Source organism: Stegostoma tigrinum, chromosome 15, assembly GCF_030684315.1.
Source record: "Stegostoma tigrinum isolate sSteTig4 chromosome 15, sSteTig4.hap1, whole genome shotgun sequence".
NCBI lineage: Eukaryota > Metazoa > Chordata > Chondrichthyes > Orectolobiformes > Stegostomatidae > Stegostoma > Stegostoma tigrinum.
Window position 1 is genome coordinate 25,848,400 of NC_081368.1, and position 13,576 is coordinate 25,861,975.

Sequence of the window (13,576 nt, forward strand, 5' to 3'; positions counted from 1 at the left end):
TTGTATTTCTTTCTGGCTGAGTAGTGAGTGAGACAATAAACCAAACACATAGGATGCTGGATTATATTTATAAATTGTGAAGCTGTAAGGGCAGAAGCCGTACTAAAGCTGTGGATACCATGATGAGGCTCACACTCAGGTACATTTCAATTTATTGCAGTATGATGATAGAGGTAGGCTGGGGAGGGGAATTTAGGTGCCAAACTCATTAATTGATCTCCAGTGTCATCAGGAAGAATTATAATGAATACTTGATATGAAGGAAATGAGCGTCAAATAGCTTTTCTAGAAAAGCTATCAGGAACTTTTGTGCCTACAAAATATTAAATACAGAAATCTCTCAATGCAGCCAGAAAGCTATTTCAATCTCCCTTCACTCTTGGAACAAAGCTTATTTTAAATGACTAATGATTGCAACTCCTCCACTTCCCTAACAAAGTCTTTTTAAAATATACCATGATCTAAATCAGGAGATATCCATTCATTTTTTATTTTGTAAACTCACTACTCAAAGAACTTTAAAATAAAAACACTGAACACATATTTAACACACTTACCAGCTGCTATGGGAATACCGACAATATTATAAATTAAAGCAAACACAAAATTTATCCGAATTCGCTGGACCGTTTTTTTCGACAAATGAATACTTGCCACTACGTCAAGTAGATCGTTCTGTGAAGCAGAGATGAGTAAAGAAAAAAATTACTACAGTATGCTTGCCACAGTGAGGTGGTGTGTGAGAATGTATAATCTATAATCTTATGTCCTGTATGGCTCTACAGTGTTGTCTTAGGGCTCATTTTGGTAGTGTCATAAGACAAAGGCAGTAGGGTCAGTGGTTGATAGCACACTGTATTGCTAATGTTTACTAGTCTGAGAGAATAAGACAAGCCAAAAGGCAAAACTAAGGAGATATGAAAAAATTTTAAAAATTGGATGTTTCTGTAATAGAGAATTGTAACCCATCTGCTATGATGTTCTCTAAGAATGTCTAGTTGCTGATGGCCACATTTTCTACTTTTTACTTCAACAGTTCAATTGTAATATGTACCAAATGTTCACGTTTTCACAATATTGTAAAGACATGTTTATATAATTTATTATCATGTTTTAAAACAACCCAAATTCCAAAAGAGAGGCAATATGCATGTGGGTAGTGATAAGAGACAATTTAAAAAAAAACTCAGGAACCCATTCTGGAATAAAGATCAGAGCGCACTAATTCCAAGGAGGCCTTTGTCAGCAATCAACTATTTGGGAGAACCGCTGGAATATTATGGAATGAGATGTTTAAGGTCATAGGTTTATGACAGGAAACATAAACACATTAAGGCATTAAATAAAAACCGAAAGAACTGCGAATGGTGTAAATCAGGAACAAAAACAGGAGTTGAGGTCTAGCAGCATCTGTGAAGAAAAATCAGAGTTAATGTTTCAGGTCCAGTGACCCTTCCTCAGAACTTAAGGTATTAGTTTGTTTCAGATTAGTTCAGGAAACGCCAGAGTTTTCATTGAGAAGAATTAAGAGTTGAATTCAAAATCAGGTTTTAGAGAGTTCATTCAGTTCAATTCAGAGGAAGCCAGTTACATCAATGTTTTCTGTATTTTAGAGAAGTTTCCAAACCAGGAGAGTTTGGGATTGAAATCTTCAAGTTATTAGAACTGAAAAAGTTTAGACCATTAGAATAGTGAAAAGTTCATGCCATCAAACTCATCATAAAATTACTTCTACAGTTCAAGAGAGAGAAACATGAAGGAGTCAGTTAAAATGAAACTTTAAGAGTATAACTTCTGTGGACTTCAGTGTAATGATAGTTCAGAACTTTGTTTGAATGTGTTAATACGAGCATTCTAATTGAGGTAGCTTTGTTTGCTTTTTTGTAACAATGTGTGTTTTTAAAAATCTGCAGCTTCTTGTGAATGTGTTTTAATGTGCACTTTGGAGCTACATTTGATATAAGCATTTATATTTTTATATTGCTGACACTGTACATTACCCAACTATTGCACCTCTATTGAGTAAATCTGGTTAAAGCTTTTTCTTGAAAATTCAACAGAGGTGAGACATTTAATTGATCATTTTGGCAAGTGGAAAAAACATTTTTTTAATTTTATTGTGAGACATTTAGACTACTGAGGCTAAAACAATGGTGTTTTCCTCCTGCCTCAGTTGTACACTGGAATTAATAGTTGTAAGTAAACGGTACTAGTGAAATCAATCAGTATAAATACATAGCAAAAACTCAAGGAATCAGTGGTCAGATAAGTAAAGATAAGCAACAATCACACGGTGATGAAATCTTCACTCTTACCCGAATCAGAACAACATCTGCTGCTTCAATGGCTACATCAGTGCCTGTACCAATCGCAATTCCAATGTCAGCCATTGCCAGTGCTGGGGAATCGTTCACACCATCACCCACCATTGCCACAATCTTTCCTTGCTTCTGCAGTTGTTCCACTTTGGCTACTTTGTGCGAGGGAAGGACTTCAGCAAACACTTTGGTGATGCCAACCTGACAAGTCAAATCAAATTATGGCAATTATCTTTTTCACAAGTTACAAATTATTGCATGCCACTCCATTCACACATTTAATTATTCCTATTTTCCCACCTTTCAAAAGACATAGCAATCACAATTCACAACTTAAAACAACAGAAATCTGCCTTTAAATCACCTGAGCAGCAATAGCCCTGGCTGTTTTACTGTTGTCTCCAGTCATAAGCACCACTTCCAGCCCCATACTGTTCAACGTGCAGACAGCCAAGTCTGCTTCTGGCTTCACAGTGTCTGCAATTGCTATCATTCCACAAAGTACACCTGTATTTTAAAAAAGAATCAAACAACGCAGTTAAATAAACATTTCCACAGGCATCAGAGAGAGGTAGGAGGCAGGGCTAATACAGAATAGATTTTAGTTTTAAAGCCTAATGTTACATTAATGAGGTGCACTGGTCATCCATTTCCACAAAACTGTCAACTACCAGTGTATTCAATCCTTGAACAATCATTCCACTCTGTTCCAAATACGAACATCACTTGCAAACTCACCCTCTCCATTGGGTCACAATAGTCGAAATCATCCAGAATTTCAGAGATATCAGGGTTGATACTTTCCAATGGTTTAGTTTGAATAAACTGGTTTTCCTCATTCTTTGTTTCACTTCTGCATTCTGCCATTTCCTACCGAACACAGAAACTTGCTCCCAGAAGAGTTCCAGCTCCCTTTGTGTCTGCTTCTCAGCAGCAAATCTTTTCCCTCTATTCTGATAGCGTTTTGTCGAGTTAAAAACAGTAGCTAGCACCTTCATGGGTTTCTGTTTAGGAACTGGAATAAGTCATTCAGGCAATCAAACCTGTCCTGCCACTCAACCAATCACGTGTGATCACTTAAATGGTCAACCTTTCATTCTGAGACTTGGTCTCCTGATTCTAGGTTCTCAGCCAGGGGAAAAGTCCTTGCTGCATCTGTCCTGCTGCACCTTAAGATATTTGTACGCTTCAGGTTGAGTTTTGTCTTTCTATCTCTTCTCAACTCTCTTCCCCATGGAAATGTGGAAAGTAGTTACAAAGAATTGTATCACCCTAGAAACATAATTTTCTCTCTCTCTCTCTCCCACCCCTCCCCTCACCACCACCACCACCATCCCCCCCCCCGCAACCCACAGTTGCTGCAAGACCAGAGTTTCTTCAAAACATTCTGTTTTTATTTCAGATCTCCGGCATCCACAGTACTTTGCTTTTATTTGAAACCTAAAGTCTCACGTGCACTTCTCCAACTGAGACATTTATCAGAAATTCACCATCCCGTTTTTCCCCTGAAAGGGGCAGTTTAAAACAAAGTTGTTTGGTAAAGTTCATCATTCATGACAGTGAATTTAAATCTGTGAAGAACCTGTCGTGTTTTCCGATGGTAAGGACCATTGAAATGCATGAGTACACATAACAGGAAGACTAACAAATGGTGTGTGCTTTTCTCTTGGAGGAAAAAAGGCAAGTGAAAGGTGACAAATTAGAGGTGTTTAAAATTGAGAAACGTTTTTACAGAATGGATGCCAAGAGTATACATCCTTTTGTGGGAAAGACATAACTGGAGACCACACATACAAGACAGCCACCAAGAAATCCAACAGGGAACAGGAAAAACTTTTCACTCAAACAATGTGAAATGTTTTACCACAGGGAGTGGTGGAAACAAATAGCAAATAGATGCATTTAAAGTAAAGCCAGACAAGCATTTGAAAAAGATGGGAATAAATGGTTACAATGGTCAATTTAGATGAGAAATGATGACAGGAAATTCAAATGTAGTATTCACAATGGTATGGGCCAAATGACCATATTTCTTATGTAACCCTGGTTCTAATGCACAACTGATAGTAATGCCATCTCCTAGGCAGCTAGTTGACAGTTTACTACAATATTTGCAGGGGCAGTTCAACAGGCACCAGCAAACCTTCATTATCTTGTCCAAGAGATGTTTACACCCATGTGTATCCAATAAAGGAAGCAAGCTATTATGACCCTGTCCTTGCTAGAGTTCCAATGTACACAACTTCCTGTTTCCATACCAAAGTCGGCTACATCTGATTGAAACAGGAAGCTGGTCAAGTTCTTACCATCTACAGAGACTAGTATCGCTGTATGTCCCTGGCTTTCGTGCTCTATCATGCAACCGTCCACGTCATTACTGACATGTATACCATTCCTCTTCATCCATTCACGATTTCCAATCAGCACCAAAAAGATCTGGGATTTCCCTGAACAGGAAAGCACGATGAAACAATAAACTGATATGCAAAAATATAATTAAGTGAGAACTCATTCATTCAGTAATTAGCACACAGCAACATTTCCAGAAAGTCTAAAATAATTATTCCAAAAGGACTCAATAATAGAAATGGGAGTTAAAATTAAGGCAACAAATCAAAACAAATTGGTAATTTCTTTTCACAAGAACAGAAATAGGATAAGTAGTACAGTACAAAGGTCAGTAAAACAAAAACTTCAAAGTTTGAGATCTAGATTAAACCACATTCAATATACCTAAGTAGGCAGTAACAAATATTAAAGCACCAGGACTAGACACCAATGTAACAAGTGATGACATGGTGTACCACAAAACATCAAAGCTTTGCATGTTGCCCCACAATTTCAATTGTGTCAACCAAACTCAGGTGACTCACTTAAGCAGTGTATCAGAGATAATGGAAACTGCAGATACTGGAGAATCTGAGATAACAACATGGGGAGTTGGATGAACACAGCAGGCCAAGCAGCATCTTAGGAGCACAAAAGCTGATGTTTCGGGTCTAGATCCTTCATCAGAAAAGGGGGATGGGGAGAGGGTTCTGAAATAAAAAGGGAGAGAGGGGGAGGTGGATCAAAGATGGATAGAGGAGAAGATACATGGAGAGGAGACAGACAAGTTAAAGAAGCGGGGATGGAGCCTGCAGAAGAGATGGGTGTAGGTGGGGAGGTAGGGAGCGGATAGGTCAGACCGGGGAGGACAGACAGGTCAAGGGGGCAGAATGAGCTTAGTAGGTAGGAAATGGAGGTGCAGCTTGAGGTGGGAGTAGGAGATAGGTGAGAGGAAGAACACGTTAGGGAGGCAGGGACGAGTCGGGCTGGTTTTGGGATGCAGTGGGGGGAGGGGAGATTTTGAAGCTTGTGAAATCCACATCGGTACCATTGGGCTACAGGGTTCCCAAGCGGAAAATGAGTTGCTGTTCCTGCAACCTTCGGGTGGCATCGTTATGGCACTGCAGGAGGCCCAGGATGGTCATGTCGTTTAAGGAATGGGAGGGGGAGTTGAAATGGTTCATGACTGGGAGGTACAGTTGTTTGTTGCGAACCAAGTGTAGGTGTTCTGCAAAGTGGTTCCCCAAGCCTCTGCTTGGTTTCCCCAATGTAGAGGGAGCCACACCATGTACAGCGGATGCAGTATACCACATTGGCAGATGTGCAGGTGAACATCTGCTTGATGTGGAAGGTCATCTTGGGGCCTGGGATGGGGGTGAGGGAGGAGGTGTGGGGGCAAGTGTAGCACTTCCTGCAGTTGCAGGAGTAAGTGCCGGGTGTGGTGGGGTTGGAGGGGAGTGTGGAGTGGACAAGGGAGTCACGGAGAGAGTGGTCTCTCCGGAAGGCAGACAAGGGTGGGGATGGAAAATGTCTTTGATTGTGGGGTCGGATTGTAGATGATGGTAGTGTCAGAAGATGATGCGTTGTATCCGGAGGTTGGTGAGGTGGTATGTGAGGATGAGGGGGATTCTCTTTTGGCAGTTACTGCAGGGACGGGGTATGAGGGATGAGTTGCGGGAAATGCGAGAGACACGGTCGAGGGCATTCTCGACCATTGTAGGGGGGTGTCATTTAAGCAGTTTCCAGTTAATTCTTACAAGGTTTCTGGAGAAAGATACTACTTGTTTACTGCCTTTATTGTTTCCTAGTATTTACTTAATAATGTGTAAATAAACAGGTAGTAATCTGTGTGGAAAAGGAAGGCGTCAACTTCAACGACCTGTAATGATTTATTGCGCTATAACAGACAAGAAAACTCACTCACTTTCTGATTGGGCCTCTTTGATTACAGGGTGTGATGAGCAGTCACCACTGATTGTCTCATTGATGTGTATCAGCATCATGTTCTGCTCAACCTCAAGATTCTTTTTATTTAGTAATGACTCAAGGTTGGAGACTTTGCACGTGATGCCACAGCCAGCAACTGCTTGAAAGTCTGAACATGACCCAAGCTCATCTGAGCCTAGTTCCTGAAGTGAGAAAAGAACAAGTTATTTTTGCTTTATGTAGCTGTTTCCATAAGTTTGCTTTTTTGGTATCCTCTTGAAGTTTCTTCTCTTCCTCCTGGAACAAGTGTGTGAAACATGAAGAAACCAACATAGCAAGCAAACAGTGAAAGTTTTGGAAGATGCTGTACTTCGCACAGCTATAAAAGCTGTCCCTATGACTCGCCCAGGTAACCAGGATACCCTTCAATTGTTGCCCGAATCTTTCGGCTTCTTTCAAAATGGATTTAGCACAGGATTTGCACAATATTTGTCTACATTTAGGAAATATTATTTTGGCACATTATCAGTAGTTCACATCACCAATGTAATTCCAACAAAACACTGAAAACATGGGATAATAATACAAAATAGCAGAATCTAAGATACATTGTGGCCTGGTCTGATAATGGATAATAATTACAAGAAGTCTTTGTTTAACTGTGACAATGTGTTTGTCAGTGTCCAGGCTGGCATACTTGTGATTGCTTGATATGGCCGCATCTTTACACCATTACAATTCCAGCAAATGATAATACACGACAAGTCAGATTCCACAATAAAACCTCGTTTGACACAACATATTTCAATTTTGCAGTTGTTTGCCATAGTGGTTATTCAGTAAAGTATATTCATACCAGGCTGCAACAGTTCTTTAACAATTGACATAAGTTTATTACACAAATCAAAGAAAACAAGCAGCAGTGTTATAATGCAGATGGAAAGACTTGAACACAAACGGAGAAACAAAATTCAAACCTTTTCCCAACGCTGTCTTTTATGCAGATACGCAATTCCAGGGAAGTAGTGCTCCAATCTCAGATTTTTAAATCTTTACTTAATTGACATTTTCCAGATTCTTTCCCTTGGATTGGTGAGACCATTTTTTTCTATGATTCTTTTCTAAGCCATACGTTATGAACCATTCATGTAACTTCTTGCAAACTATTTGGTTAGTAAAGAATCATTTGAATTTGAATATCACAAGATGGAGGCTCAATATTTAGCTACTTCTAAGGTGGGTGTTGAGGGGGGGGTCGTTTTCTTACAGGTCACAAAGATCTGGGCAACTCAAATCAGGAATGCTGTCAAAAATTTGTTCAAAAATTTTGAGAAAATTAATTTCCAGGTGTCTTCCAATTGCATATTAGGAATGGGTTCATCTGGCAGCTCCTCCGCCCATGCTCAAGTAAAATACCGAGGGAGGTAGCACTGGTCATACTGCAGTGTCAGAACGTGCTGGAGTCACTTCAATATGCAGTATTATTCTACAGTATGTTTGTTACTACACAATATGTGCACTGTATATGTTATTAAATTGCTACACTGGTCCTATCCCCCCATCTCTTCCTCCGTTACATCGATGACTGTATTGGCACCACCTCATGGTCCCACGAGGAGCTTGAACAGTTCATCCACTTCACCAACACCTTCCACCCCAACCTTAAGTTCACCTGGACCATCTCTGACACCTCTCTCTCCTTCCTGGACCTCTGTTTCCATCCCTGGCAACCAGCTAGAAACCAATATCCATTTCAAGCCCACCGACTCCCACAGTTACCTAGAATATATCTCCTCCCACCCACCTTCCTGCAAAAATGCCATCTCCTATTCCCAATTCCTTCGCCTCTGCCGCATCTGCTTCTGGGATAAGGTATTCTATTCCCGGACACACCAGATGTCCTCGTTTTTCAAGGAATGCAACTTCCCCTCGACAGTGGTCGAAAATGCTCTCAACCTTGTCTCCCGCATTTTCCGCAACTCATCCCTCACACCCGCTCCCCACAATAACCAAAACAGGATCCCCCTCGTCCTCAAATATCACCCCACCAACCTCCAGATCCAACACATCATCCTCCAACACTTCTGCCATCTGCAATCTGACCCCACCACCAAAGACATTTTCCCTCACCAGGTGTATCTGCTTTTCAAAGGAACCACCGTGACTCCTTTCAACTCCCCAACACCCCTGGCATCTTTCCCTGCAAATGCACTAAGTGCTACACCTGCCCCTCTCACCCCCATCTGAGGCTCCAAGAAGACCTTCCACATCAAACAGATGCTCACGGCACATCTGCCAATGTGGTATACTGTATCCACTGTTCTCGTTGTGGCCTCCTCTACATCAGGGAAACCAAGTGGAGGCTTGGGGACCGCTTTCTGGAACACCCATGCATGGTACGGAACAAACAACTGCACCACCCAGTCGCGAACCATTTCAACTCCCACTCCCACTCCTTGGACAACATGTCCATCCTGGGCCTCCTGCAGTGCCACAATGATGCCACCCGAAGGTTGCAGGAACAGCAACTCATATTTAGCTTGGGTACCCTGCAGCCCAATGGTATCAATGTGGACTTCACAAGCTTCAAAATCTCCCTTCCCCAAATCGCATCTCAAAACCAGCCCAGCTTGTCCCCGCCTCCCTAACCCATCCTTCCTCCCACCTATCCCCTCCTCCCACCCAAGCCCGACCCTTATCTCCGACCTACTAACCTTATCCCGCCCCCTTGACCTGTCCATCCTGCCTGGACTGACTTATCCCCTAACTCTCCACCTACACTCACCTTTACTGGGTCCATCCCCACCTCTTTGACCTGTCTGTCTCCTCTCCACCTATCTTCTCCTCTATCCATCTTCTATCCACCTCCCCCTCTATCCCTATTTATTTCAGAACTCCTTTCCCCTCCCCCATTTCTGATGAAGGGTCTAGATCCAAAGCGTCAGCTTTCCTGCCCCTCTGATGCTGTTTGGCCTGCCGTATTCATCCAGCTCTACACCCATTATTCTCAGGTTCAATCCCTGTTCTACTCCCTTCCTGATCTGAACTATGCCTTGTGTAGAACAATCTCACGGTGGAGGATTTTTCCAGTTTTTAGACCGCGCCTTCAGAGACTGGTTAGAGGTCACATGGAAATTGTTCTGGGATGTATGCGAACCATATTTTTCCATGACTTCGCTGTCCTTTTTTAAAAAAAGAGGAAAAAACAACTTTGAACAAAAGGTACGAACCCTCAGGTTTCTTTAACCCCCTCTGTATTCCTGACTTATGTAATGGAAGCACCCTCCCACCTCAAACTACAGAAATGCTGCTCTTTTCCTAACTGATTTCTGATCTTAAAAAACTGTGATCATAAATTTACTCTTGACAAATTGATAGTAATAAGAAAAAGGTCATACCTGTTTACAATACTTGGTTACTGCTACACCCAATGGATGTTCACTGTTTGTTTCTGCAGTGCCAACAATGGCCAACAGCTTCATCTGTGATATGTAATTACCCTCTGACAGGATCTTCAGGTTCATCACTCTGGGAGTTCCATGAGTGACTGTTCCAGTTTTATCAAAAACAATGGTATTAATCTGAATAAGATAGGAACCTTATTATTCAACTCAAACAACAGCATCAGTCAATACAGTCCAATTCACTTCTTAACCAAACTCAACTTGAATCCAAGAAAACAATTTTGATTTTGCTATCAAGAGGCCATACAGTTCTACACATAACCAGCACACCAAGCCTAGAAGAGTATGTAAATTTTCCACAGTAGACTATGAAAGCAGAGGGCTGGCACATTGAAAGCTTTCGTTAGACTCTGGAAAAGTAAGCACTATTGCCACCTTCTCAGTGCAGTCCCAGGCATTCCACATGTGGTTGAAACGGAGTATGTGTGATCCAAGACTTCTGTCAATATTGCTCTCAAAAGGCTACTGGGGGTGGGCTAGGTAGACTGGAGATAATGTTACGTAGGCATAAGTGCGTGACAGGATCAAAGAGGACTGTAAACATTTTTCAAATTTTCCCTCAGCTCTACTAGCACTTCGAAGAAATCAATGTAACCAACTGTATTCATTTTTTCTTTTCTTGAAATAGCAAAGTTAACATTACAAAATCATTACAATGGAATTGAATAACTCGAACAGGAAGACTTTGTCACATTTCACAGCAGTGAACATCTCCTTCATGTGGACATTTAATCTTGAAATCATACTTTCCATAAATAGCCTTCCAGAACTCTGAAAAATTACTCATGCTACGCCCTGTTCATATCAAACATCCCTGCGCTTTCAGACTTACACTGACTGTTGGCGAAGCAACGCCATAACATTAAAATTCTCATCTTCTATTTCATATCTCTTCACTTCGATGCACCTCACTGGAGGTTGGTAATCTCGCCCAACCCAAAAACCCTCAAAATCAGCATCTGTTTAATTCTGGTCACATGAGCACCCTGATCTGATCTGTTTTAGCACAGGTGGCTGTGCCCTCAGCTGCCTGGGTTTCAAGTACTGGAATTCCATCCCTAAACCTCTCCCTTTCTCTTTTCACTTCCCTCTCTTTGGTCAAGCCTTTGCTTATCTATCCTAAAACCACTCGTGTGGTTCTATGTCAAATTTTGCTTTATAATACTCCTGTGAAGCACCTTGGGAAGTGTTACTACATTAAAGGGACTATATAAATGCAAGTTGTTGTTACACACATTAGAGATGTATTAGTGTCATGAACCTAACACACTGCATCAGTTGTCATCTGAATTGACTGAAGTATAGAGAAAAAAATTTGCACAGATCCAATTGATTCTGATAATTATTTTAAAACTTGCTGCTGTGAGAGAAAGTTCCTTTCAATAATAGAATCCATACAGTGCGCAAAGTGGTCATTTGGCCCACCAGTCCTTCAAAGACCGTCCCACCCCAGACCCAACCCCCACCTTATCCCTGTAACCCTGCATTTCCCATGGCCAGTCTACCTACCATACAGATCCCTGCACACAACGGGCAATTTAGCACCGCCAATTCAACTAATCTGCACATCCTTGGACTGCGGGAGGGCGGACGTTCAGCAGAAACTCACACAGACACGGGGAGAATGTGCAAACTCCTCACAGACAGTTGCACAAGGCTGGAACTGAAGCCAGGCCCCAGGTGCTGTGAGGAGCAGTCCTCAAGACCAAGCTGCTGGTCTTTCCAAGTTCCTGTGTACACCCACTATTTATAAGACATACAGGTGAAATTTGTAGGACACGTGAACTCCCTTCATGGAAAAAAATCAATGCTAATTGCACTTGTCATAGTAAACAGCAAAGGGCAAAATGATCTGACAGGAAAATCCACATGATTTAACAACCGCTATTAGTTTATATACACAACAATTATATAGTATTTGTCCTGAGCTATGAGGACTTATTGCTTCTGACTGTATTTACCTTGTGTGCCATTTCCAACGGTTCCCCTCCTTTAATAAGGATACCATTCTGTGCACCAACTCCAGTTCCTACCATTACTGCAGTAGGTGTTGCCAATCCCAATGCACAGGGGCATGCGATGCAAAGGACAGTGATTGAGGCTTGGAATGCAAAGCGCACGATCACCTCAGGCTGAGACAAGCTTTTGTTGTAACCCTAAATAAAAACAGGCAATTTAGTCATAGTTGGCAGGTATAACTTCAACAAAAAAAAAGCACCATTTGGGCTATGACCTAACAGAGAGGCAATTATTATTATTACTTTTCAGCAAGATTGCTTGGAATAGAATGAAAGCTTAGATTTTGATGATCAATTCCTTTTTATTGCTAGAATTTTTAAAAAAGCATGAAATATTTGCTGCTGTTCCTGGACGTGAATGAACTAGAATGTTCTTCCATATTGAACTTGTGCTGAAAATTTCACACTGCAGTGCACACTTTCATACTGTGATCTCAAATTCATCAAGGAGGGAAATTGGGTGTGGGTAGGAAGATGACGTTGCAGTGGCAATGTCATTGGACCTGTAACCGAGAAACCCAGGCTCATGCTTGCGAGGTCATTGGTTCTAAACTCAACACAGCAGCTGGTGGAATTTGAATTTAAGAAATAAGGAAAATAAAATTGGCCATCTTTGATGGTGATTTCAACATTCATTGATATTGTGAAACATCTGAATCTATCCAGTTCAATCTATTCTCTACAGAAAGAAATCTGCCATTTTTACCTGTCTGGCCTACATGTTACTCTAAACCAACAGTGATGTGGTCTGCCATCTCAACAGCATGGTACATCTTCAAGTGTATTAACATGCCAGTAATGCCCACAGATCTTCAGAGCACCCTGTTTATTGTTTCCTTCTTTCTCCACTGACATAATGCCCCTTAATATTTTCTACTTTCTAGCAGCGCAGCTATTTTATATTCATTTTTTAAGTTAAATTTTAAATCTCAACTTTTGACTGCTTTTGGAAATCAAGGCATACAACCACCTAGAAGCTTCCAGTTGATTTGGGATGTCACTACTTAGTTTAAAAAAAGTGTTTATCAAGGAAGATCATTGCCTTTTGAATCTACGTTGGCTGCTACTTATTAACTATCAACCACCTAATATTTCAAGCCTTATACTAAACATTAACTATTTGTCTCTCCATGGGTGATGCTAGACCACTTGACTTTGTTTTTATTTCTGATTTCCAGGATTTGCCATATTTTCCTTTTCCCTAACATTAAATGTTTACCTCAAATCTACAGTGTCTGGGCCTTTGAGAAAGAAATCTCAGAGCCTGATTCCAATGCAGCAACACTTTCCCAATGTTAATTAATTCCCTTGTAATGATGGTTCAAAACGCGCAAATCTCATCTCTTATCTACTTTAGAGGTTTAGGATAAAGAACATCATCCCTAGGGAGTGTGACCACTTTTTTAGACTATGATTCTGATTTATATCACAGCTAGCAATTCCACCAGGCTTTCTACAATTTGCAAATGAAAAGTTGCCTATATCTTCCTATTGAAAATTTGGATATAATATGATCAAACAT

The 13,576-nt window shown here is 41.0% G+C and overlaps 1 protein-coding gene across 5 annotated transcripts in view; it reads right to left on the reverse strand.

The window, feature by feature from the left end:
* Positions 1 to 13,576, reverse strand: part of atp7a (ATPase copper transporting alpha) — an 80,724-nt gene that overhangs the window by 5,363 nt on the left and 61,785 nt on the right. For all 5 annotated transcript variants that reach the window (XM_048544141.2, XM_048544143.2, XM_048544140.2 and 2 more), the window contains 7 exons: positions 11,998 to 12,192; positions 9,971 to 10,153; positions 6,571 to 6,775; positions 4,625 to 4,765; positions 2,683 to 2,825; positions 2,316 to 2,519; positions 558 to 675 (listed from right to left, as the gene is read on the reverse strand). In XM_048544141.2, the coding sequence (XP_048400098.1) occupies positions 558 to 675; positions 2,316 to 2,519; positions 2,683 to 2,825; positions 4,625 to 4,765; positions 6,571 to 6,775; positions 9,971 to 10,153; positions 11,998 to 12,192 (1,189 nt within the window). The remainder of the gene's footprint in view (positions 1 to 557; positions 676 to 2,315; positions 2,520 to 2,682; positions 2,826 to 4,624; positions 4,766 to 6,570; positions 6,776 to 9,970; positions 10,154 to 11,997; positions 12,193 to 13,576) is intronic.